The sequence below is a fragment of the Artibeus jamaicensis genome, unplaced genomic scaffold (genome assembly GCF_021234435.1).
Source record: "Artibeus jamaicensis isolate MK-2021 breed Jamaican fruit bat unplaced genomic scaffold, CSHL_Jam_final scaffold_754, whole genome shotgun sequence".
Taxonomy (NCBI): Eukaryota; Metazoa; Chordata; class Mammalia; order Chiroptera; family Phyllostomidae; genus Artibeus; species Artibeus jamaicensis.
In genome coordinates, this window is record NW_026522054.1 from 6,566,218 (window position 1) to 6,592,077 (window position 25,860).

Here is a 25,860-nt window from a genome sequence, read left to right on the forward strand (position 1 = left end):
GACTCGCCAGCACAAAGGGACTCACCTGGGAAGAGAGAAGTGGACCCAGGGCCAAGCTTCACTGTGGGACAGTCCTCAGCAGTCAGGAAGAGGACCCAATGTGGCAGCTGCCAAGGACAAGCCAAGGTCAAGGAGAATCCGTCTGTGATGGGAGTTTGAAAACCGACAAAGAAAAAGGTTACAGAAGGAGAAGTTGAGTGTATTTAATGCCATTGGGAAGTCACATGCCATGAGGACAGGGAAATTCGTGGTGGCGTGAGGTCTGGGCAGCTGGACACCAGGGGCACGAACAGTCAAGGGCAAGGCCTTGACGGCTTCCGCGGTCCCCATGCCTCTTCAGATAAAAACGAAGCCCTTCGAGTGCAGGAGGCCTCACAGCGTCTGGCTGTTCGCGTCCTCTGAAACGCCATCTTTTTCTTCTTCCTTACGCCTGAGCGTTTTTGTGACCTGGGACGTAATAGACGTGGAACACTGTGTGAGTCAAGGGGCACAACCTGTCCACGGGGCTCATTTGCGTGTGTCAGGGTTCCAGGCTCTGGGACCCTCTGCCTCTGGGGCACCGTCCACCGTCAGCGAGTGGCTCTCTCTGCCTGGCCGGCCCTCCCTCTCCCCCGTGCCCCGGAACGGCTGCTATCTGTTTAGGTCTCACCGTGCCGCTTTTTATTTCAGGCAAACGTCCCCGGCCGTGTGACGAGGTCAGATCCCCTGTACTCGCTGCCTTCACAACATCGAGAGCTTCCTGTGGGCCGGACCTGTCACGGCAATGAGCCGATTCCTCGCCATCACCCCCACTGAAGTGCGGGCCTCCCCGGGGCAGGGAGCTCGTCTGGTTTTGCTCACGGTCTGTTTCCCATCGGGAAGCTCCACCCGCCTCGTGTGGGGGGACGAGTGTCTGTCGAAAGGATGATGGAATAACATCTGCTTCTGGAGTTAACCCCAGGTAACCCATTCCTGCCTTACATAACTTCTACTGTATGGGACTGAAGACCCTGAAAAGGATGAGGTGGTAAAACATAATTAAACAGGAAATACCACAGCTGTTAAAAACCTGTGAACGAGCTATGATGATTTTGAAATTTTGTTGATCCAACTTGAGATGGTTTTAGATACACACCATTTTGACAACTCGACTTACGCCACAGAAGCTCTGACATCACTTCCTGGCCTCTTCCCGGCCTCAGTTCTTTTTTTACTGTATTTTATTTTTACTAAAAAACAACGTCAACTCGACTTGACTTTCAGCGTTGTTCTGTATTAGTTTCAGGTGGACGGCCTCGTGGCCAGACAGCCATACTTTACAGAAGGGTCCCCCTGGTATTTCCAGTGTCCGCCTGGCTCCGTGCAGTTATTGCAATACTGTTAAGTGTATTCCCTCTGCTGTACTTTACATCCTTGGCTGTTTAGTCACTGCCAATCTGTGCTTCTTAATCCCTTCACCTTGTCACCCAGCCCCCAAACCAACCCACCCACCCCCCCGACTCCAGCTGTCAATCTGCTCTCCGTGTCCATGACACTCTACTTTATGAGGGTGTTTTCTTTTTTTGTCCTTTTGATTCCACCTGTAAGTGAAATCATATGGCATTTGTCTCTGTCTGACTTACTTCACTGAACACAATACCCTCTAGGCCCGTCCACACTGTCGCAGTTGGTGAGATTTCACTCTTTTTTATGGCTGAGTAGTGTTCCATTTTGTAAATATACCACCACAGGTTCTCGATCCATTCGTCCATTGATGGGCACTTGAGTTCCTTCCAGATCCGGCCCATTGTAAATACTGCTGCACTGAGCACAGGGGTGCCTATGTCCTTTCCAATCCGTGTTTGGGTTTCCTTGGACACGTATTCGGAAGTAGACTCACTGGGCCATGAGGCAGTTCTATATTTGGTTTTTTGAGGAAGCTCTGCGCTGTTTCCCGCAGGGGTTGTGGCGATTTGCATTCCCACCAACAGGGCACCGGGGTTCCCTTTTCTTCACGCCCCCACTTGCTGTTTGTTGATTTACTGATGAACAGATCCTTCCGTCTCTATAAGAGTTTTTGTCTGCTGTGTGCTCGGGGCCTGATGCTCGGCCCAGACCTGATAACACGGAGGTTTCCTCAGATGCCCCGTGGAAGGCCAGCTGCTCCTGCCGAGGTATCCAGCTCAGAGGGGACCCGTGCTCTGTGCCCCAGCAAGCTGCCAGGACCTCCCTTCAGCCCTCCCCCCCGACAGAAGCACCTTAGGGACACGCACATCTGGCTTATTCCTGCCTCTACTCGAGAGCCATTGGACTGCGCGCACACCCGATGATTCTGTCTCTGTCGGGCTCTCATTGTTTTTGCCACTACGGCCACGCAACACAGATTCTGCTACCGAAGTCCCATGTTCCCTGTAGACATTGATCTCAACGTTAACACATTAAAACAAAACTCATATAACCCAACTCATTTGTTGCGAGTTAGTCTCTATTTGTTGGGTAGAATCCCTCTGCCCACCCATCCACATGGAACTGAATCTCCTACCTTCTTACCACTTCTTCAAAGTGTCTAGTTTTTTTTTAAGTGTCCCTTTAAGGCTAGAACTTGTTATAGCATGTGTTTTATAGACTGAACCTCCTTTTAAAAGACTGGAGGTCACGCACTTCCCCCCGGTCAGATACGCTGCCGGAGTGGCAGGCTCACAGAACACAAGGATTTGCTTAAAAACATCCAGTGGTTTTCCGCTTCGCATGCAGTTTGAGAAACTGCAGGTGGTCAAGCCAGAGCGGACCCTCGGACAACGTGGGTTTCAACTGTAAGAGCCCACTGTCCACTAATAACCAGATTCTTTTTTCAATAAATAGACAGTCGGTCCTCTGTATCCTTGGGTTTCAAATGTATGGACTCAACCAACCGTGGATGGAAAACTGGATTTTCTGCCTGGTGTTGGGAAGCTGTGGATGGGAGAGCGGTGACTGCACGCATTGTTCTATGTTATTGTATAGAGGAGACTTGAGCACCCACAGATTTGGGTGTCCACGGGGGTCCCAGTGCTAACCCCCCGTGGGTACTGGGGGGTGACTGTATGTAAGTTTTCGGTGGGTCAAAAGTTATACTTAAAATTTTGACTGTGGGGGATCGGTGCCCCTAACCTTTGTGTTGTTTAAGGATAAACTACACTTCATTTTGTGACACTTGACACATTTTTTAATAGGCCTCCCTCATGAAAAGTAGGGCTCACATTTACAGCTATTTTATTTGAAACTAGATTTGCAAAAAGAGAACAATGTAATTTTTATGGAGCAAATGTTCTATCTTTTAGAGATTGGAAATTATAAAAAAGCTAGTGGGAAAAAAAACTGGGGAAAGAAAGGAGAAAAATGATGGATACCAGTAAGATAAGGAAGGAAAGTAAGATGAAACTCACATATTGTTCAAAGCATGACCTGCCTCCACCCAACTGTGGGACCTTGGACACAGCACCTGGACTCTCGGGGCTTCCTGAAGAAAAGGGGGGGTGACGCCATCATGCACCCCAAACACCGCTGTGCAGATTGTGTGATTACAGGGCTAGGCAGGGGCCTGGGTGTGAGCACGCCCCTTACGTGAGTGCTGGTCATCATAATCAAGTCGAGATCATCACAAAAATCTTACTACAATGTCATTTTCCAGAATCGAAGATGTGGAGTTATTTCTGTTGGCACAAGCCGGTGCGTGGATCCCAGCTGCCAAAGGCGGAGTAGAACAAATGCATTGGTAAATGTGAAAAGACCTATTTACTTAAATCCAAGAACCTCACAGCCATGCTTCGGAACCCCGGGGGTAGGCTTCCTGCCAGCCTCAGTCCCCCCCAGTGTCCCTCAAGCGTGACAGTTTGGTGACCACAGTGATGCCGCGTCCTGCACGCACTGCTGAGCACCTCGTCTGACGTGGGAAGAGCGCTGCGTTGACATGTGTCTTGGAGGGGAAAAGGCTGGGAAGTGTTGCTGAGGGTGAAAAGAGAAACATGGGCTTTTGTGAAAGATGGGTCTTGACTTTGGTTGTGATCCTGCCCCCCATCAACAGTGTCCGGAAGCAGGACTGCGCTGAAGTGGTGTTTGCGCAGCAGAAGGGGGTTCTGATTTCAGTCCCGGCCCCAGGGGGGTACCGGTGAGAGATTTGGGGCCAGCCCATGAAGCTCCCCGAGGGCTTTTGCATAGGATATGGTCTGACTGTCCAACCTGCCACACGGCTGGGGTTTGAATGCCCTTGTCGTAAACGTGGTTAATGGTTTCCTAAACTAACCAGAGAAGTAGCTGTTTACCTGGATATCTTCCACCAATTCAATTAGTGAATCATTGTGCTGTCACCTGCCCATGCTGAATCTGTGTAACCATCTCTTAGGTGAGAAAATTATTGGTTATTTGGGGCAGGATATGGCATTTTAAACATACCTCTTGTAAGGATTCTCACATGTGAATATTGGGATTCTTAAAAACATCTTCCTAAAAGGGAAAAAAGAGTCTTTCAATCAATACAGGCCTGCTAAGTTAGTCTAATTACTTGACTACAGACTTTCAATAAAAATAGGCCCACTAGCTTAGTCTGATTGCTTGAATTAAGGAAGTTAAGATGCATCTGCACTGACTTTGAACAACTTTCTTGACTTCCTGCACAGAGGAGGTCGCCCGGTGTTTTTGGAGAAGTCAGTAAAACCGAATCTGACATCACCAGTGAGCCAGCAAGCGGCTTCTTCTCCGGGTAGCAGAGGAGGAAATCGCTCACGGCGTGAGCGCACATCAGCGAGGAGTGTCAGTTCTGGTCTTATTTCTTTCATTCGGTTTCAGAGAGAGCAACGTCTGCGGGGGTAACCACTGTTCTGCCTTTTCAGAGGGCGCATGCTGGTTCAGGGGGTCACAGCCGATTTCCAGACCTGACCATGCACCTGCGGCTCAAGCTTCTGGCGTTCGTCTGCGTGTTGCTGGACCTGGGAGGGCTCAGCGAGGGTAAGTGCCGGGGTGGCCGCGCCCTTACCTGGCTTTTCCTGGTGGAGAGATAGTGGTCTGTCTGAAAGACGCACAGAAGTTTCGGGTCGGGGACCAGAGGGGGGAGGGCGGGTCAGCGCTGTGGCAGCTCAGACCGGTTTACTCTGAGACACAGCACAGGGTTTCCGCTGAAAAAGGCCAGAAATGCGCAGGGAGAAAAATCGCCATTTAAAAGGAAACCTTGTCTGTTTGTATCTTTGTTTACAAACTCTCCAAGGGTATTACCAAAGCAGTTGTTACTTAACCCTTCCACGTACCCGGACGTAAGCCCATGTTAAGGCTAAAGATGCTTTAATGACAACAAAAGTGAATTTTTATCCTCTGGACCGAACATGAATTTTTTAAAAGTTACCATAGGCCTCTGGCTGCATGCAGCTACCCTTTCTTCCGGGGGCCAGGGAGGAGGGGGTTGCTTCCTCAAATTCTGATTCAGAGTAATACGTTGTGTTGACTATTTCGTTACATGGTAGTTTAGAGTAATACACTTGGCTACTTAATAAGGTACGACTTGTTGCATCTCAGAATGTCACAGAATGTATTTTAAATCCAGTTTCTGGCTTCGTCCTCATAGCTTTCATGCCTCTGTGCTTTGAAAACCACCCGGAGGGCCACCGCCCTTCCTGGGTGATGGGCCGGTGTCAGGGCCCCAGTGAGGTAAAAATGCGGCATCTTGGCCACCAGGCCCGAGCTCTGCTCTGCAGAGAACGTGGCTGACTGGTCCCGATGCCCCAGCTTGTGTGTGAGGTCTCGCTACCCTACCAGTCCAGTTAATGAGCCTTGTTTCAGCGGTTTCAGTGCAGGGTACATTTTGTTTGGTATTAAACATAGCCAGCAAATTGCTATTTAATATTACTCCTTATGATATAGTATCTAAAGCTGGTTTTCTTAATTATTGAAATGGCAGTGAAGTGGTATTTTTGTAGAAATATCGAGTAAAAAAAAAGAAGATAATTATTTTTTAAAATTTTGCTGGTTGGTGCCACTCTGAAATATATATATTTTTTGTCTCTCTGCCACTCTCCTTTCCTCCAAGAGGCAGGGCAGTGGCTAATTCCTGAGTGTGTCATGTTGCCGGTTTATATTCTGTGTGATCCAGGACACAGAAAAGCCACGTGAGAGAGTGTGTGTGTGTTTAAGCTGCAAAAATAGGTTGAAGGGATTTTATATAGGAACAGCATTTCCTCTTAGTACAGAAAAAATGTTTATTAGTTGCCATTCTTATAAAGTTGCTTATCATAATCAAAGGCATAATCTGTATCTCACAGATACAGATGATACTATGGTGGCTGCCGGGGAAAGCGGGAGGCAGGTAGAAGCGGGGAAAAGGGGGTAAGTGGTTTTGGAAGGAGACTGAACTTGAGCTGGTGAACACGCAGAACAATATGGAGATGATGTGTTATAGACTTGTCCACCTGAAACCTGGATAACTTTATTAACCAGTGTCACTGCAATAAATTCAGTTAATTTTTAAAAAGAATAGTACGTTTAGTGACAATATGTGTATTATCATAAATCAGAGCAAATTTCCATGAAAAATTGGCATTTGAGAATAGGTGCAAAGCATCCCCAAAAGGGCAGCAGTGAATGCAGAAATATTTTGTTGGCCACACAGCAAATCACCATACAAATTACAACTCAGTCTATTAGGGATTTTTACCATAAGAAACATCTTTGAATTTGTAATCGAAATAAAAGTATAAAATGATCTAAAAACTTTTATTTTAATTCTGCTGAATAACTTACACTAGAAATAAATGAGTAGAAAATACATAGATTTGTTTTGAAAGATCAAATTTAACTTCAACTGCTCACATAAGTACTGCGAGCAAACATTTTTCTAAAAGATGTTGATCATAGTCTTCCTGAAATATAGTTTTGAAAATATCTGCATAGATACAAGCGTCTGTATCTGCAAATCTTGCTTATCATGCTTTTAAGATCTGAGAGGCATTTTGTGATTTGATGTATCATTTGAGAAGCTATTATTAATGCTTTAAATCGTGTACTTTTTCTTTATGAGCAACAAATACTTTGGATTATGTTTTATTTTTGATGTTTAAACCTGAGTTCCGTGTTTGTAGGAAACATTAGACTTTGGGGCCTCAAACTTATATTGCATACTCTGAAGTCTTAAAGAGACAGGAGCACATGTAGAGAGACATCAGTGAAGAAATGCGGGCACAATACAGACATTCTCTCATCTCTAAATACAGCAGCGTAAAATCATGTCAGAGACACAACCGTGGTGGCTTGAGTTTCACACACAAGTTTGCTGTCTCTCTGCTCCGTGCCTCTGTGCCGTGAAAACTGGAAACCAAAACTCTGTGCAGAAGTTCTAAGTAACTGTGAGGCGGGCAGCGAGGGTTTTGAGAACGCAGCTCTGAGTCATAACAGCCAAGATTCATTTCCTGGACCCCATGCTTCATTTTTCCATCGACACTGAAAGGAAATACCTCCTGCTGCAAACACAGACTGTGCCTTGCGCCTTTCAGGGGGTCCTTACAAATGATAAATTCAATTTGATAAGCAATCCTGTCCAGTTCTAAAGGCTGTACAGTTTAGAGATTTGGGGCTGGGTGATTGTTTATTGAGTTTTTCCAAAGTGTTTTCATAAGAAGAACCTGCCTGTGAGCCTCATCATTACTAGAATTTAAGGTGCATTTTGTTAGAGGAAAGATCGGGTGTGCTGGGGTCTTTCTTCCTTTTTCTCTATTGTTCCACTTATTTCACTAATGTGAAATAAGGTCAGGGTCAGGGGGGTCAGCATGGGTGGGGCCCAATGCATGACTCATATATACTAGCTCTATATGTTAATATAGAAATAAATGTACGGATATTTTATATGTGGTTTTGTGTATGTTCTATATCAGTCTATCATCTGTCGACTGGCTCTCCATATTGTCTACTTTGAAAAACTAGAGTTCTGGGGGTTCCGTTCTTGGCCGTTTTCCTTTGTGTTTTCTACACTCAGAGCCTCTTCTCGATTCTCATTTGAAGGTCTTGACTCTCTGTCTGCAGACTCATCTCTGAGATATAGAACCTGGCTGCTTTTCTAAGTTTAATCTCAGTTTGTGTTTGCAAAAAAAAAAAATCTGAAATACATGTCAATGCTCCCCAGAGTCTGTGATTTTAGTTTTCGATACTCGCCGAGACCTCTCCCTTCACCTCTGCTGCTGGCCCCTCAATTCATGCCCTCCTCAGTTGTCACCTGGAGTGTCCCCACAGGCTCTGAATCCGTCTGGAGTCTCGTTCATGTCTTCCCACACTCAACGGCTCAAAACTAGAAAGTGGAAGGGGGGACGGCATCTGAGATCCTCGCACTGCCCTTGGGGTGCGTCCTGAGCTCCTGGCCACAGAGCAGCTGAGCTCGCGGACACACGAGGCGCGGGGCCAGTGGTGTTGGGTGGGGATCTCTTTTGCTTTCTCTTAGGACCGAAGAAAGCAGCATAACCAACAGCCTGTTTCCGCACAGGCCCATTCGCCCAAGGTTGCTGAGGCTCTAATCAAATCCTGTTTTCTCTCTCGGGTTCCGTTTGTCTCTTTTGCCACAAAATATCACCACCGAACTTGTACACCTTGTATCCCCTTTTCCTGGCATCTTTCGCGTACCATTTCCATCGGCTGTTGGAGGTGCTGCCAGTAGTTTTACTTACTGGTCAGAGCGGTGACCATCGCGAGAAGCTACCCGAGAGCAGAAGCTGTCTCGGGCCTGGTTTTGCATCATCTGTGCCTGGTTTCTTGGCAGGGACTGAAAAAGCAATGGATGTTTTGGGGCAAAACTGCAGATTATGACACAGGAGAAGGAAGAGGAGAAAAACTCAGGGACAGAGAGAGAGGACAGACAGGGCAGGAAACACGAGGCAACACAATTGGGAGACAAAAAAGGCAGGATGGGGGCAGTGAGGCTGCTTCACCAAAATTATTTTAGAAACACATTTTTACAGGCTTTTCCCGGCCTCTCCCCCTCCCCCCAGCCCCCATCTCTTCCTCCGTCTCCTAGTTTACCTTTGATCTGAAAAGATTTTCTGACCTCTTACAAATTCATTGTTCACTAACGTTGCCCCTAAATTTTCCGGGGCCTCCTGTGCGAATGTTCGTGCCCATGGGGTTTTGGCTGCAGGTCATGTTTGTTGTTCGGAGCCGGATGCAAAGGACAAGTCAGGGAGGATGGGGAGGGAGACGCTCCTCGGGCGGGGGGCCAGACAGCAGCGCCAGGTGCCACCCAGCGAGGGCTGCCGCACTCGACATGGGTGACCGTGCGGTGGGATGTTTCCAAGCACAGGTGGAAGGCGTAGCGCCCGCCTCGTTGCCTTTCGTGCTACGGGGAGTTCGTGTGTGGACAGTCCGGGACTCGTCTCCCACCGGACGATGTGATGATGACTTCCAGTCTGATCCGCTCCCAAGCAGACATGGGCCGTCAGGCTGATGAACCGGGTGGGCGGGGTGGGGGCACAAGGCTAGTACAGGTGAGGGTGTGTGAGACCACATGCAGGTAGGCCTCCTTGCTGCAGAGAAAGACACATCTTTGGTCCTTCCCCCTCATGTGGTTATGGGGACATCTACACAGACAAAACTGGAATGAAAATGTAACTGATTGCAGCGTCAGCTCGATTTCCATCTGGTCTAAATAGCTCTGTTGGTGGTAGAGATCCATCCCAGTTGCCCGTGGCCACGGATCAGGGCTACGACCCCATGTCCATGGGGCAGTGCTCTTTAAGGGAGGTCAAAGGGAGAACAGGGTATTTTAGGCTGGCCCTTTAGCAGTGTGGTGCGGTCGATTTCACTGCCGCGCAGACCGCAATATGGCAACTGCGGGGCTGTGTTTTCATGCCCATAACAAGTATTTACACTAGAAAACATCTGATTGTCGCCTAAACTCTTTCACACGTGTTCTTTTTTCACACATCGGTGTGCTAGTCTGGTTTAAGTCCGTCTGGACTCAGGAACGGTGACCTGAAGCTGAGCGTCGGATGTTCGGGGCCTGCCACAGAAACAGGGAGACACAAACAAAATTTTCCTGCCCTTCCAGCCAGAACAAGCATAAATATACATGACGTCAACGTCAGTGAAATAAGTAGGCATCTTCCCGTCCATCCCTACTGTCTTCAGTCGAGCCACTTCCAGAAAGACAGTACGATTACCGATGTTTTCATTAGATTCTTTACTAAAGACCCAAACTCGAGGAAACCTTAACACCTTCCCTAGTGCTCAGCTATGTGGTGTTTCTTTCCTGCTGAAAATTAGACATAAAAGTCTCTGTAAAGGCAACATTCTCCGTTGCACACGCTCCTTCAGCGGCTTCCTCTGCAGGACAGAATCAACCGGCCCCATAATCTTGGTCCCAAGAGTTTTGACTTGGCCTTTATGAAAATACACATTTAATTAGACTGTGCCAACATTTATGAGTTTTCCTTGAGGATAGGTTTCATAGGAAAAAAAAAATCTATGAAGCCAATTTAATTCCCCGAGTATTTTTTATATAGAGCCTGATTAGATCATGACCAAGTTTTTCCATTTTTATTTTTATTTTCCTGCACTAATGTTCGACAAAATCAATTTTCATTTAATTTTTATAATTACTATTAAATTTATGAATGAATTTTTATCCACGTCATTTTTCTGATCATAGCTTGTGCCTCTGGCGATTTTCCCTCGTGGTTACAACCCTTCATAAGGGTGATTTTTTACCTTGCAAATGCTACAGATCTCCATTTTCCAAAAAGCTTTTAACTCTTCTATTTCATCAGACACAACATTGCTTGTGTGCCGTTTCAGCCATTGCTAGTTTTTTTGTGGGGTTTTTTTGCGATCTAGGTAATTTTGTTGCTTTTGTCGAACTTGAGCTTGGGCAGCACTAGCTGCTCTCGCACTTGGGTGTTGACCTTTGTGCCAGGCACCCTCGTGTTGCCGGGAGAGCTGTTCCTAGACCCACGTTGAGATTCTGAGAGTTCAGGCTCTTTCTCCGCCAGTGGGCACTTTGGCAACACTCTCCGGGCTGCCACATGGCCTGGAATCGTCCCCTTTCAATCCTCATCCGTGTGTGTGTTCCTCTCCTGATTAGCCTATGCACCGGTGCCATCTTCTTACTAGACAGGGCAAAAAACGTGGCGAGAAGAATCCACATAAACCATTTAAAACCTTCTCCAGGTACAGTGGTGGGTGGGGCCAAACTAAGGCGTCGATCGCCCTGCCTTGGTCTTTAAATCTGGGGAAAATACACGCTGTTACCTGGAGTGCACAGTTCTAATCCGGCCCCTCTAGATGTCCCCCCTTCTATCAGTGACTCCTCTGTGACATAATTATGCTCTCTCGTCATTAACTTGCATTGTCCTAAAACTGGAAAGTTTTTCTGTCCCCAAACGGTTGGCCACGCTGCTTTTCTGACCTCCGTGGGTCTACTTTTTAATGGAGCAAACTCTAATTGCTGGTGGAAAATCAGCTCCCCCCCCCACCCACAGCGCCCCACCACCGCCCAAGAGAGGCAGCCAGGCAGGGGGGGCCTGAGAGAGGGTGCTGTTGGGGGCCCTGGTGGGGCGTCTCTCAGTCACTAAGGCTTGTCCCCAGGAGGAGGAGCCAGCCAGGAGTCCCCACGTGTTTTAGTTGGTTTTTGTGATTTCAACGGAAAATAAAAGACGTATTAAGAGAGAAATGGTAAAGCGCGCACACATACCCCACAAATAAATCCTCGATATTTTCGGTGACCTTTCATCGTCATGTGACGAGGTCACCAGCTGACAGGGAGTGGGACACAGGAACCGAGATGGCACCCTGGGTCTGTCTGCTTCTGGGTTTCTGCTTTTCCCACTGGGTTCCTCGGCCGGCTTAGCTGTCCCCTTAACAACCAGGGTGTTGAGGACATGGCCTCATGGCGGTGGACACATAACACCGAGACAGAGGGGCAGCGAGCCCCTCGTCCGAGGGCACTTAGGTGAAAGGGACACTTGGCCCCGTCTGCCCGAATTAGCCACGTTGGTGGAGCTCAGTGCCCTGGGCCGCTTCCATTCATGTAGCAAGATCTCCGTCAGCTGCGGCCGCATGTCTCCTCTGAAACGCAAACAGGGGTCTCTGATCCCCTTTTTGGCTGTGAATGCTGCTGCCACCTTAGTAATGCAAAGGTGACATGTGTCTGTCCCCTGGAGAAGGCGCTGACAGGCTCCGCGCTGAGCCTGTCTTGGGCTGAGTGCCGTGATGGAAGGGCTGGGTCTCCCCCCACCCAACTGGTTTTTGGCATTACCTAAAGTGAAAGCCATTGACTACTTTATCAAAGTGTCTAGATTTTTTTTTTTTTGAGTGCAAGGGAAGTAATTTGACCTTTTCCAAACACTTTGATCATGAAAAAAAACACATGAGGTTCTCGTCCTGTTCCAGAAAGTGAGGGGACCAGGTACCCGTCCCATAGTCAGGCAGGAGCCGTCTCGTGGATTTGCACTCCAGAACAAATTGGCAACACCGTCAGGGCCACGAAAGAAAACAATGGTTTACTGTTTGGTTACTACGGTAAATGTTGGTTGCCAACAGGATGAGCTAGGCCCAATATTCTATTTTCACTTCTTCCATGTAGGTTTCCAAATCCTCTCCTGTCTTCTAAGTGAAGAGGGTCACCTATTGCTCATAACCCTAAGCCTTTCTACTTTTAAGCCATCACGCGTTCTGGAGTTCTGAGTTCAGGTATTGACCCTTTAGGTGTGGTCAAGGCACACGATGGCTGAGGACAGGTGACCGAGCAGAAGGTATCAGTTCCGAGTTTGAGCCGTGAAAGGAAGTGATGGGGGAAGTAGATAAGCAAATGAGAAGGGTCAGGGACTGATGAAAGTCCTTTGAAGAGATAAAGCTTGCAGTGCTGGGCGCAGACAAGCTCTACTTTTGAACTACCTGGGAGTCGGTCTTTGACCCCTTGCCTGGACTCTGTCCTGGGCCTCCTGAGATGAGACCCAAGGGACTCACCTTTCAGAGCCTCAGTTTCCTCTTCTGCACCGAGGACAGCCCCGCAGGACAGAGCTCCTCCTATGTGCCAGGACCTATTCAGGTGCAGAAGCGCGGTAAACAAAACAGAACAGGCAAAACTTGCAGGAGGCTTACCTCTTAGCAAGAAAGGTAACGAACAAAAAGCTAAATGAATAAGAGAATTTCAGGTCCTGCTAAGGGCAGTGGAATGAAACCCTGTGCCAGGACAGGGGCAGGATGGGGACAGGCCATACGTGAGGGGAGAAGTTAGTGGCTCTTTAAACAGAGTGTCCCAGGAAGGCCTCTTTGAAGAGGTGTCACTCAGCCATCCGTTGGCTGACAAGATGTCAAGATTTGTGTGAACAGGAACTGGCAGGTGCAAAGGCCCCTCAGAAAAAAAAAAAGCAAAAAATTGGCGGGCTCCAGGCACTGAGAGGAGGCAGGTGGCTGCAGGCGGTGGGCAGAGGCTGAGTCTCGTGTGGGCATGTGGGCGGCAAAGCTGGAGGCTCAGCCCAGGAGGCAGGGCCTGCGGGGCCTTGACGGGCCTGCCAAGAGTTTGCCTGTCGCCCGAAGTGGAATGGGAAGAAGCCACTTGGAATTTTAAGCAGAAAAAGGCCTAGTTTTATTTCTGTACTAAAGTGATTCCCTTGGCTGCTGTGAGGAGACTACTTTGGGAGTGAGTCAGAGAGGGCAGCTGGGAGCCCGCTGGGTGGGGGGCGGGGAGGTCGGGGTGCAGGTGGAGGGAAAGCACAGAGCCACACAGGAGCAAGAATGGGGCTGGGCGGGCAGGAGGTAGGAAGTCACACTGAACGACTCGCTTCCCAGTGAACAGCTGGGACAGGAAACCCCCCTGGCCTTAGGGCCAGGCAGCCGAGGGTGGCATTTGTCCCTATTGATGCTTAAAGTCTCATTCGACACCCAGCTAGAGAGGTCTGGCAATCACAGGAACCATAAATCTGCCAGTAGCTGTTTGCAGAGGGAGCTTAAAGCCAGGGCACCGAGCATGACACAGTGGTGGGAGCCCGCTGAGACTGCCAAGTACAGAGGACTCATCCTGAGCCCGGGCACACGTCACATTTGCAGGGGCTGGAAGTAAAGGCAGCAAAATAAAGCGAGGAAAGGGAGTCAGAGAGGAAGAGGAGGAAAATGTTTTGCTTGGGATGTTGGGGAAAAAAAAAGATCTGATGACCTTAAAGAGCTTAGCATGCTTGCTGACGTGTAATGAGAATCCAGTAAATTCCATTAAAAAATCAGACCCTACATCTCCTCTCAAAAGGTTGGTGTGGACGTGCTAATTACCGTCCAATATCCTTATTTAACATCACCAGAAAAGCAAATGCGAAGGAATTTATAACAATATTTGGAACAATTGAGTATCATCTGTATCTCGCTGGCTTAGCTATTAAAAAGAGAGAAGTACAACCAAAGAATTTGTTTTACTAAAGCTGTGTAAGGTATATTGGAAGACGTATCAGGGGGGATTTAGTGCCAAATGCCTGCCCAAGGTAACACTCTGTAGATTCGCCTTCCAGTGCGTGTTCTGTTTTGATGCACGTTGGGAAAAATATGAGAAAATACTATTGGAGCCAAGACTTGGGCAGGTTGGGAAGTTTGTGGCGAGTGACATGAACGACTTGTCTCTGAATCAAATCTCGTATCTTTCATTTCTTTCACAAATTTGAAAAATAATTGGTTATCACTCAGGCTTCTACTAGGTCAGGCCTCATGGGGGGGGCGGATGGTAACACAGCGTACAAATAGAGAGTTGTTCTTTCGGAAACATATGGACATAAAATTTTAATTTCAGGCTTAGCAGGTTGTCTCAGAAGAGATGTATATGTAGAGCAACTTGTTTTGGTACTAACTGGTAGTTATTTAATAAGAGCGATCATTAGCTAATAAGGAAAACAGTGCCAGGTACCTGTTCTCGACATTTTATACGAACACGGTCTCATTTAACCCGAGTAGACCAGTCATTATGAAGTCTGGCCTATACTTGACCGTCAGTAAACTTGTTCGTTTGTTTCCCCACCTTTCTCATAAAAGGTACTGGTTGTCATCTCCCAAAAGGGACTGGTTCGGTTTAATTTTCCTGGTTCTCATTTTGAGCACTAGCCTGGAGAGGGAGGGAGCAAGGGGAGGCAAGGGCCCTGGAGCACATCCTAAGTACCGGGTGCCTTGCAAGTGTTTCATTCACCTCCACTGTGTCTTTAGTGTCCTTGGACCTTTGGATTCTAATTCTTCAGAGTATTGAGTAGAAACTCAGACAATGTTTGGTCACTGGACTTAAGAGAGGGAAACAGAACTGCGACACATTCAGAAGACTGAGTAATCTGCCCCCGTTGGTGTAGCTCAGCGGATTGAACATGGGCTGGGAACCAAAGGGTAACCGGTTCAATTCCCAGTCAGGGCACATGCCTGGGTTGCAGGCTGAATTCCCCAGTAGGGGGCATGTGAGAGGCAACCACACGTTGATGTTTCTCTCCCTCTCTTTCTCTTTCCCTTCCCTTCTCTCTGGAAATAAATAAATAATATTCTTAAAAAAAACACTAAGTACTCGGAATACCACGGAGACGTAATTTCGTGGGATGGCATTTGGCTGACGTTGAGAAGTGGGCACGCTGGCGATCTTGGCAGTGTCCTTTGATTTTTGAGGACTGGGACCCTATTGAAAAGCCCAGCCCAGGAGAAAGTCCCTCCGCTCTGTCCTCCTGCTCTGCTCGATTTCCATGAGGACACACAGCGGTCGTGTACGAACATCTACGTCAGCTCCAGAGAAAGTGGGGAGGCTGTGTAGGGACTGATGTGTTGCCAGCGGTGTCTTGCCGCGTGGGAGCCAGATGATCTCTCAGGTAGCCGCGTGGTCGGTGAGCCGGGGAGCAGAATTAACTGCAATGTGGAGAAATCTAGCTGCGTGGGGGTCCTCAGGGCAGAAAACCCTCGTAAACAAACCCACGCGGTCCATTTCCAGTTTGGGGGGTGCTCAGTTATGCAGGCAAATGTCAGGGCTTTGCTCACTGTTTCCGGGACACAGTTGAAGGAAGGAAGGAAGTGTCCTTCTCAGTCACAGAGGGTGGTCGGGTCACGTGGAGGTGAGGGGCTGTCAGGCCTCCTCCCACCTGATGACGTGGGACTGTTGGCACCCACAGGTCCAACCTGAGGTTTGGGAAAGGGAGGCCGTCACACGGAGAAGCTGATAGGTCGGTTTGGGGCGACCCGCAGCAGAAAGCCACCACGGCCTTTGAAACAGAGCGTCTTCCTGTGGCAAGAAGCCAAGGGCCGCGGGAAGGGGCGGATGAAAGGCGGGCTGGGAATGGCCAGGGTCCCAAAGCCGTGGGACTTCAACGCCCCGGAAGTGGGACGAGTGGGCACTTCAGAGACTGGAAGTACGAGTCACATGATTAGAATATTACACCTCCGGTCGTTACCTGCAAAGTTGGTGCCAGTTTCCTCATGTCCTATTTTTCAGGAGTTCTGGAACCCTGAAGATAGTATCAGTTAACACCAATTGAACTACCCCTGTTTTTCCTGTCTATCTTAACCAGTCAGTCTTCAAGGAGGAAAGAAAATATGCATGATACTCAAAGAACCCATAATGACTTTTTTTGGTTATTCTTAACAGAATGACTTCTGTTCATGTAAATGTCAATATTTATATTTTTAAGTAGAGGATGGCTGTAGAAAACGAACGTGAAAGCATTTACTTAGGGTCTAGAAACTGTAAAGGAATTTGGTTCTGTTCCTACTAGTATAATTGGCCTTTTTTTTTTTTTTTTTTTGGCTTTTCACTCTAAGAGTTGGAATCCAAGTTGACATCTCAATTGAAATAAAGAAGAAATGGTTCCTGTATTAACCTGTACATTTCAGGGCAGACACATGGAACATAACACCCCTGTCGATGTGGACTTCCGGTTTGTAATGAAATGATTCCATAACCATCTGTCTTTGCCAATGAGTGAAGAGACTAAGGGGGACAAAGAAATTGAGGCAATACCCAAAGCCATGGCTTGGTACAATCTTTTCTTCACTGTAAGTTTTATCACATTATTAAAAATACTTATCATTTATCTATATTTGCTAAAGAGTAGTCAAATTATTTCCCTACTGGTGCTTCGGGAAAAAAATTAAAATCCTGTGCCTCATATCCAAGCAATCCATTATCCCACTCCAAAGCTAACTTAGAAAATAATTAGCATAATTCCTTTGAAACAAAAGTGAAGCATAATTCATTGAAATATCTCTTTTGGCTTCCCTTGTCCATGGATTTTCTCTGAAGCGACATGTTCCAGGTGTCTGCAGCCATAACCCGCCTCTCACTCTAAGCCTGTTTTACCGCCCGGGCGTCTGGATTTGATGGACGAGAAAACGTTTCTTTCCGTTGACTTCTCTAACAGTCCTAACAGATACACATGTGTGTTAATAAAATTGACCTGATTTTAGTATCTACTGTTTGAACACACAATGAATTATGGAATTTTCGGGGGCCTTTTTAATTAAGTACATTTTAAGCTCCCTTTTAAAGCAATTTTGGGAGCCTCTCTAAAAAGTAGGAGGACCACAGATGTTTCCTTTTATCATGTTAATTGATTTAAGATCTGTTAAAGTGTCCAGAGGTTAGCATAATCATGGCACATGGGCCAGATTAAAATTCTTTTTGTGTTAAAAAAATAATAAAATGATAGCTTAATTTCTTCCGATTGGAAAACATTTAGGGAGCGCAATGAAGTAATCCCATGTCTAAAATTTCATTCTTTCATTTTACAATGGAAGGGGATTTAAAATTAGGACCTCAGGGTTATACGGTGCCCGCAAAATTTGTGGACGGAGGTTACAAGTACTTACTCTACTTTCTCTTTTTATCTACTGTTCTATCGTACAGTTGTGGGGCTTAATCTACAGAATCTTCAGTCCAAAACATACAGCAAATAACAAGCAACTTTGGTTCCTCTGTCGCTCTAAGTACCTGAGTATTGAAGTGGACCTTGTAATCACCAATCACTTTTTCTGGCCTACAATATTAAGCTTCCTAAGTATGAAGTACAGATGGATGAACACTTTGGGAAACTTTTATCTCAAGAAATAGGTCATGGGGTTGTGTCTGCCAAAACAATTCAGTCGATTCAGTAACAACGGTAGCTGTGTGCAGGGCCGATTTTCTTGTGTTTTCATAGTTTTTACGTGGCACGCCTACAGGCAAAGTGAGTGAATACATCTCCCCGGCTGTACAGGGGCCGCCCTCCCCCGCGGAGACAGTGGACCCGGAGAAGCGCTCCTCCAGGTCTGTCCCTGTTTCCGGATCACGCGTTTTATTCGGTTCTTCACTGTTTTCTGAAAGTCCAGTACCGTTGGAGTCACCGGGCTCTCCGAACCGGTAGTGATATTTGCTACTTCTGTTTGGGTTGGGATGCTTCAGGGAGGAGTACACACGAGAGAAAAGGCATCTGGAGATTTGGAGACCACCAGGATGGACGCGGCATTACCTTCACAATAGTACAATTTCAGAGGGAAAAGAGGCCTTAGAAATCGTCCTTTTAAACTCATCTGTTTTACAAACGGGCAAACTGAGATGCAAAAACACCTAATGACTTGCTCTGCATTTTACCAAAAGCAAGGGGGTTTGGTGAAGAATTCCTCCAGTATGGCAGGCGGTATTTACCCCTTCGTCCGACGTAACCAGATGAGTTTCGGACTAGACGTTCCAGGACGCGTTTCTCGCCCTAACTCTCCCCCAGGCCCTTTTCACTGGACTTAGGGTCTGAGGGCTGGTGTTGGGTGGGTTTCTGCCTTCTTCAAGCCTCGGTCCCTTGTTCAGGGACACGAGTGGCTTTGTCCATTTTGTCAGCCTCAGCCTGGTTCACAGGCCGGGCTGCGTGATTGCCTGTCCTGTGCATGGTAAGACATTCAGCAGCGTCCTTGGCCTCTACGAACTACATACAGCAGCTCCCCTCCCCCCTCCCCCACAGCATCACAACCAAAACTGTCTCCAGGTATGGCCAGATGTCCCTTCAGGGCAAAACTGTCAGCCCTCACCACCTTCCTTAGGAGCTGCTGGGACAGTGAAGTCATTTCCTAAAGGACACAGTGTGCAGTCACACGGTGTCATCCTAGACCACGTGGGGGACTCTGGGACACTTCGTCAGGAAGCATTTACTCCGTGTCACTCGGCATGAAGCCTCTGAGGTACCTTTTACAACGACCAAAGGGGACATCCCGCAGCAGTTAGGAACTTAGGGTAAAACATTGGAAATACGCACAGGTGAGAATTCTGTAGTAGCAATGAGATGGATATGAAACACCAGAAAGGCCCAGGAAGGCTTAACAAAGCTCTCTGGAAGTCCACTCGCTGACTGGCATACATTTCTTCCACGTAAGAAACATCTGTGTGTTCACCAGCCGCCCCAAACACACCACGACAGTGTGGCCGCTGGTTGACAGATGCGCGAGGCTTCCCCCCAAAGCCGACTCCTCCACAAGCCAGGTTTCTTTCTGACTCTGTCTTCTCTGTGTGGGGCAGTTGTTTCTGAGATTTCACTGGGACAGATACCACGTGCTTCACAGTTAAAAAGGGCCACAGGCGTATTTTCATTCTTTGCACGTGGAAGAAAGGGACACTGACTAATGTGATTTTAAGCTAAGAGATCTTGTTGCTTCTTTCTTTGGCTCCCGCACCCTCATTTCTTGCCCTGGGGTCCGGACGCCACCAGTAGAAGGTGACAGGCTAATGTAGACACGAGGTCATCAGACACTTGGGTGGCACCCACGGCCAGACGTGAGAGCTGCGGGCACACCATGGGGTCACTGGGGTCTCAGCGTGCCACGGTTCCCTGAGGAAGTTGGCTGCGTCCCGGAGGTGGGGCGGGGCGGGCAGGGGCGGGCGCTGGGGCGAGTCTGGTCGCCGTAAAGTGGAAGCTGAGCGCTCAGATAGGTTGGCTGCGTGCCGCCAGATGGAGATAAAAATGGAAGAGGCCACATCCTGTGACTAGAGCTGGTTGAAGCAAGCAGACTTTTGTTGTGGGGGGGGGTGATAGTGTGCTCAGTAGACAAAGAGACGGACTGCAGCTGGGAAAACCCTTTCTGCTGAGCCTGGAAGATCTGTCTCTTGTGTGGGCAGACCACCTTGCACCCACCCCAAGACCGTTCACGAGAATGGCAACCCCGCCGCATCCAGTTGGCAGAACACTTCGGTGACTTGTCTTTTCCTGCTACAGCAGGCTTTGGACCGACAGCCTCGATGTTGGTACCCGGAGCACAGCCGGTGGCTGGGTCCTTTTTCAGAATCATGGTGTTGATGATGAGTCTTCCAGAAAATCAAGTTTTTCAGAGTTCCCCAGTGGACAAAATGCTCTTGGAGAAAAGAAGCTTTTCTGACAATGAATACTATCACTAGATTACTGGGGCTTTAGGTTCATTTTTGTTAAAGAAATGCAACTTTTATAAGCCTGGTCACTTCCTGTTTGTATTGGAGTTTCACGATGGTGATTTTGTTTTTCCCCAAGCTCAGCTAGAGGATGTCAAGAACTGGGTTTTCATTTTAAACAAAAATAGATTCACTACAGATATTCACCTAAAATCCCAAACACACCTAAATGAAGTGTGCAAAGTGTTGTGGATGAAAAAGTTTGATTGTCATTTAAAAAATAATATATTCATTTTTCACTGCCTCACTACTTCCGGGTTCTGACAGTAACAGAAGCAGAAGTTGGGAAACATTCTGAGAAAATTTTGTGCCTTTTTTTTTTCTTCTTCCTTGAGATGATCTCAGGGGCAGGGGGTACTGTGTGCCCTGCCTGGGAGATGAGAAAGCTTCCTCACGAAATGAGTTGTTATGCCTCGTCCACCCTTTCCTGTCCCTCCCACCCCTGGGAAGGTGGCCAACACTCCTCCGATGTGTCTCTCTCATACACACACACACACACACGCACACGCACATGCGTGCACACCTGTACAACGAGACACAGTGGAATTTCTCTTCTGCTCTTCCTGTGCTGGTTTCCGGAACATCACGATCATTTGGGCTCTGCACAGCCTTCAAATTCAGCAGAGTGTCACCTGGTTGCTTTTCTTGACCACTCTTAAAGAAATCCTGTTCCCCCTTTTCTTTGGAGTAAGTGTTTGGGAGAAAAAGTGTTTGGGGCTCCGACCCTTTGAACGTGAAGTTGACCAGGCAGCGTGGTCCACCTTTCGGACGTGTGTGGCCAGGTCCCCATAGGATGGCAGCCTTCTGCCTCTGTGGTGGCAGCCGAGAAGAAGTCTGTCCTTCCCAGGTTTCTCAAAAGAACATTTTCAAAGAGGCTTCTCGATGAACTTGCAGTTAAAGACCAAGTTTTCAGGTGACATGCACACTCTTAGAGACGTGAGAGCCTGTTTCCTTACGGCGGACCAGCGAGACCCCTGGCCTAAGGCGTGTCCCCCCGAGTCCTCAGACACCGAGAGAGATGTACCAGCGTCTTTGTATTTTGACCTGGCCTTGTCCTCTTGCCTGTCGCCAGGAGACACGTGCTACGTCACAGTGCATGTGTGCTTAGTGATGACACACACACAGAACTTGTATGTCCTGGGACTGTCGCACCTAACACATGCAAGTGTCATTGTGTGCCAGGCAGCAGTGACCAAGTTGTGGTCCCAAACCGCGGCTCCTCCCCTTGTGACGCTCCTTGTGGGCCCCCACGCCGTGGAAAAACAAAGGGACGATGTTTATTCTGAGGACACAAGAGGTGGGGCGTCTGAGGGAAAGAACAAGGGGTGTCTGATGAGCAAATCAGTTTAGTCCAAAAGGACAGTTTCCTTAATTCTTCTGTGGGACGAGTTCAGAAGTTTGCAATCAAAAAAGAATATTTTGCCCTGACCGGCATGGCTCAGTGGGTTGGGCATCGTGCTCCAGACTGAAAAGTCGCCGGTTCGAACCCAGGTCACAGCACACGCCTGGGTTGTGAGTTTGGTTCCCGGTCAGGGCGCACAAGAGGCCACTGATCGCCGTTTCTCTCACACTTCGATGTTTCTCCCTGTCTCCTTCTCCCTCTCTTGTCCGCATCCATGCGACTGTTTCCGCTAGAGTCGCAGAGCTGGGATTTCTATGGCGAAAACCGGCAACACCAGGAGCCGTTCTCTGCGCATCGGTGAAGGGCCTTTCAGAGAAGGCTTCCCGCCCGAGCTCCGCCTGGCCGTGTTCTCGGGTTCCCTTTCACACACTCGCCAGAGTGGAAGTCACTTTTTTCCCCACTGTTTCCAAATACGTGTTCATTCTACAGATGCAAGTGCTGTTTCTCAACTTTTCTGCTTTGCATTTCATCTGATTTTTGTCATTTTTTTATTGTTTTCTCATTTGCCTGCCATCCGTCGCATTGCTTCTGGGAACAGCATCCACATGCGCTTCCCCTGGCCTTTCAGGCCGCGGTGTGCGTTCTGGTGCAGTTTCAGGGGAGGGGAGAGGGGTCCAGACCGGCCGACTCGATCCGGACGGGGGAGCCGGGATGAGGAGTCGCGCTGTGCCGCCGGGACACGGCCTGCGAGAGAGACCCACCGCGCTGCTGCCCTTTCTTGTCTTTCAAAAGCTCTGACCTGTGAGTTTCTGGAATGTTCAGAGGAGGCTTGCGAGGTCATCACAGAAGCCAGCTTCCATCCCCCCCAGGAAGAGGTCCCCGTAGGAAATGGGGGTGCCATGGGCGGTGCGCCGGAGCCCCCCCTTCTCACTAAGCCGCTGCGCGGGGCACCCTCCGCTGCGGGCCTCACCCCGACCACACGCCTCTCTGCGCACTTTCTCAGAAGCCTCGTGAGAACCGTGATCTCGGGAGGGTCCCCTTTCCATTTCTTCCGCAGGGAACGGCAGGATGGGACTTGAAAATGGACTAGGAGGTTGTCAACACCTGTGCACGTCCCCCCCCCACACGCCTCCCTGTGTGAATGTTTTCTGAAGATGGCTCTCTGAAGAGAAGCCTCGCTCAGCAGTGAGCAGTTCCCATTATTACAGATCTGCGGTTTCAGAATCTTCTACGGGCGGCTGAGACCGTGGCTCCCAGGCGTTTTAGCCCCAACACTCCTTTGTCAACATCCTCGAAAAGAACATAAGCTCTTTCTTCAGCAGAACCGCAGGCCCCGAAGAACTTTTCTTTACGGGACTTACAGCTCTCGCTTCTATATTGAAAGTTAAAACTGAGGGCTTAAAAACATGCACTAACTCTTAATTTAATAATAATTATGGACCCCATATATGTTCATGTAAATGTATATTTTTATGAAAAGTAACCACACATTTTTTAAAAAGATTTAGAAAGAAGAGAGATTGTTTTATATTTATACACCTCTCTTTCTGTCTCAGTAGAAGAAAGCTGAATTCTCACATGAACTTTTGCCTTCTGTCGTAATAGCACATGTCGTGCAGCTTCTGGAAACATCCTTGTCTACCAGCGAGAGAGGAAAAGGCAAATGGTATCTTAATATTGTTGTTAAGGTAGTTTTGACCTTGAAGACACCTTGAAAGCTTCTTGGGGAAGCCTCTTGAGCCTCCGGAACACACTCTGAAAACCATTGACTTAAGCCGCCTGGAGCAGAGTCCGCCCTGTACATAAGGACATAGGCTATCACCACGTTTCCATGTGATTTCAAGTACACGGATGTCTGTCTCATGTCCTCACATGGCATCTCCTTGGGAAAACACCCCACACTGTCTTGCACTTTCTCCGCATGACAAGCTGTGCTTCTTCACTGCTCCTTAGTGCCTGGCGCCTGGTCAGCCTCTCCTGACGCCCCAGTCCCCACTGTGTGGTATCTCTGACAGGACGCCACAATCCAGGGACCTGGTTCCCTCACTCAGCGCACATCCATCTTCCAAAAGGTGACTTTGGAGGCGCTACCATGCCCCGCCCGTTGGCCAGCTTCTCATACTGTACCAAACACCAGAGACCTCGGCGTCAGCATAACCAGCGGTGGGCAGTGCGCTCCCTCCGCGCTGGCTGGGCGGGCCAACGATACCAGTCGCGCTGCGGGTGCTCATCACAGTTACTGACAGTGTTCGGCAGTGCGAACGTGCCGTGGCTGTGTTTAACCTGCGTGTGCACTGCTGCAGGTCTCAAAGTGACCCTGCGTGTGCCAGGATTTCTTAGCTGTGTTTTACAGGGAATGGGCGGCCTGGAGCATTCTGGTGTTCAAGGTCACACAGCCAACCGCAGGCAGAGCCGGGATTTGATCCCAGACAGTTTGAGTCCAGACTCGTTTTTGATGAGGAGTTTTCTAGAAACTGTGTGGCTAGATAAATACATAAGAACATAAGTGTGCACATTCATATAGACATCAATATCAATGTATATTTTAAACTAGCGTGTCATAACTAAGACTAGGTTATCTGGAGCCAGTGAGGGGCTGGGAGAGGATGAACAGAGAGAACAAAGGGGAAGGCGATTAAGAAACTGAAAGTCCCAGAAAGTCGTCCTCTCTGTGCTCTGGACACGCCGGCCTCTTCCACCTCTAAACTCACCAGGGACTTTGCTCGCCCTGACCGGGTCCACCTGGTCCTTTTCTAGGACAGCCTCACAGACAGATTTCTCTGTGGTTCTGTCCCTGTGACATGCCTGCCTCTGTCACTGTCCTCTAGATGTTTGCATGGGACTCATGAAAACCAGAGTGTCCCTTAGCTCCGCAGACTTCAGGTCAAGCCGGCATTCTAGACTCCAGGGTCCTCCTGTGAGTTGCTGTAACTACACCGCCCTGTGTCCCTTGTAGGGTCACAGGAGGAGGGGGCGCTGAATTTCCATGGTCCCCAGCCGGAGCTGGAGCCACTGGCCGTCAGAGCGTCTGGTCTCTGTCCTGAGCCAAGGCCAGGTGCTCCTGAGCCTGCCACCCTGGTCCCTGCGGAACAGGCACAATGGCCCGGCAGGCGGGGCTGACTGGCCTCCCTCCTCCGCCCTCCTCCGTGCAAGCCTGAATCCCCACTCCCCGGCCCTGCTGGGCACAGCTGCTTCCTCTGTGCTGAATCTGAATAATAATGGCCTTGAACTTTTTCTCTTTCTTCAAAAACTAGAGTTCTGAGGAGTCCTTTCAAGGCAAATTTCCTTTATCTAATGAAATAAGCTTCAACTTCCTGTGAGGCGTGAAAGGGCAGAGGTGGGTGTGCGGCAGCCTGAGTCTGAGTGACTGGGGGGACCGGCAAGCTTCGGGAAACAGCAGAAGGGGACTCTGGTCAGCGGCTGCATCCAACACACAGGGGTGTCGCACCCCCCACATTCCGAAAGCCTCACGCAGCCCAGGATGGCTAAGAACGCAGCCCGATGCAAAAATATAAATTGACTTAAAACCTTCCTTTTGTTCATCAGTGTTGTTAGTGTTTGTGTATTTAACGTGTGGTCCAAGGCAGTACTTCTTCTTCCAGTGCGGCCCAGAGATGCCAAAAGGTTGGACACCCCTGAGACACATAACATCTTACCTGGGTATTAGCCACCTGTAGCCTCCCTCTGAAGCCAGAACTGGCCCCGTGACCTTGATAGGTAGCATGAATCACAAGGTAGTTTGGGGATCGGTTTGAGATGGCTGGTTTTCATCAGGAAGCTTCCCAGATTAAAGTCCCAGCCCCACGCCTTCCTGGGCATCTTTGGGGAAGTTGCTTGGCCTCTCTGCCTGCGATCCCTCATCTGTGGGAGCGTTTGAGCGTCTACCTCGCAGGCACCACAGAGTAGGTGGTTGGCACGTGGAAAGTACGAGCTCAGGTTGGCAGCTCTTATCGTGGCTCAGTCTTCCTTGTTACTATTCCTCTGTGCATAACATCACATGACCGTTTCCCAACAGAACAGCAGAAAACGAAGGCAAGAATTGTTCTTAGTAATAACAGCAGTAAGAATTCCTGATGCTTCAGAGCGACCCCTTTCTCCCAACGGCCCGTAGGTCATCTCAGGACTGTCATGTCCAGCAGCCCAGACAGGCAGGGCAGGACCGTTACGTACCAGGTGC

At 48.7% G+C, this 25,860-nt stretch overlaps 1 protein-coding gene across 7 annotated transcripts in view; it reads left to right on the plus strand.

Annotated features, from left to right (window-relative positions):
* Window positions 1–788: 788 nt before the first annotated feature.
* The window catches only part of PTPRC (protein tyrosine phosphatase receptor type C), a 94,021-nt gene continuing 68,949 nt past the window's right edge, over window positions 789–25,860 (plus strand). For 5 of the 7 annotated variants that reach the window (XM_053659569.1, XM_053659570.1, XM_053659571.1 and 2 more), the window contains exons 1-2: window positions 4,636–4,746; window positions 4,827–4,941. In XM_053659569.1, the coding sequence (XP_053515544.1) occupies window positions 4,875–4,941 (67 nt within the window). In that variant the 5' untranslated portion in view covers window positions 4,636–4,746; window positions 4,827–4,874. Of the gene's footprint in view, window positions 941–4,613; window positions 4,747–4,826; window positions 4,942–25,860 lie in introns of those variants that run through there. The other 2 variants (XM_053659572.1, XM_053659574.1) reach the window with 2 other exon arrangements.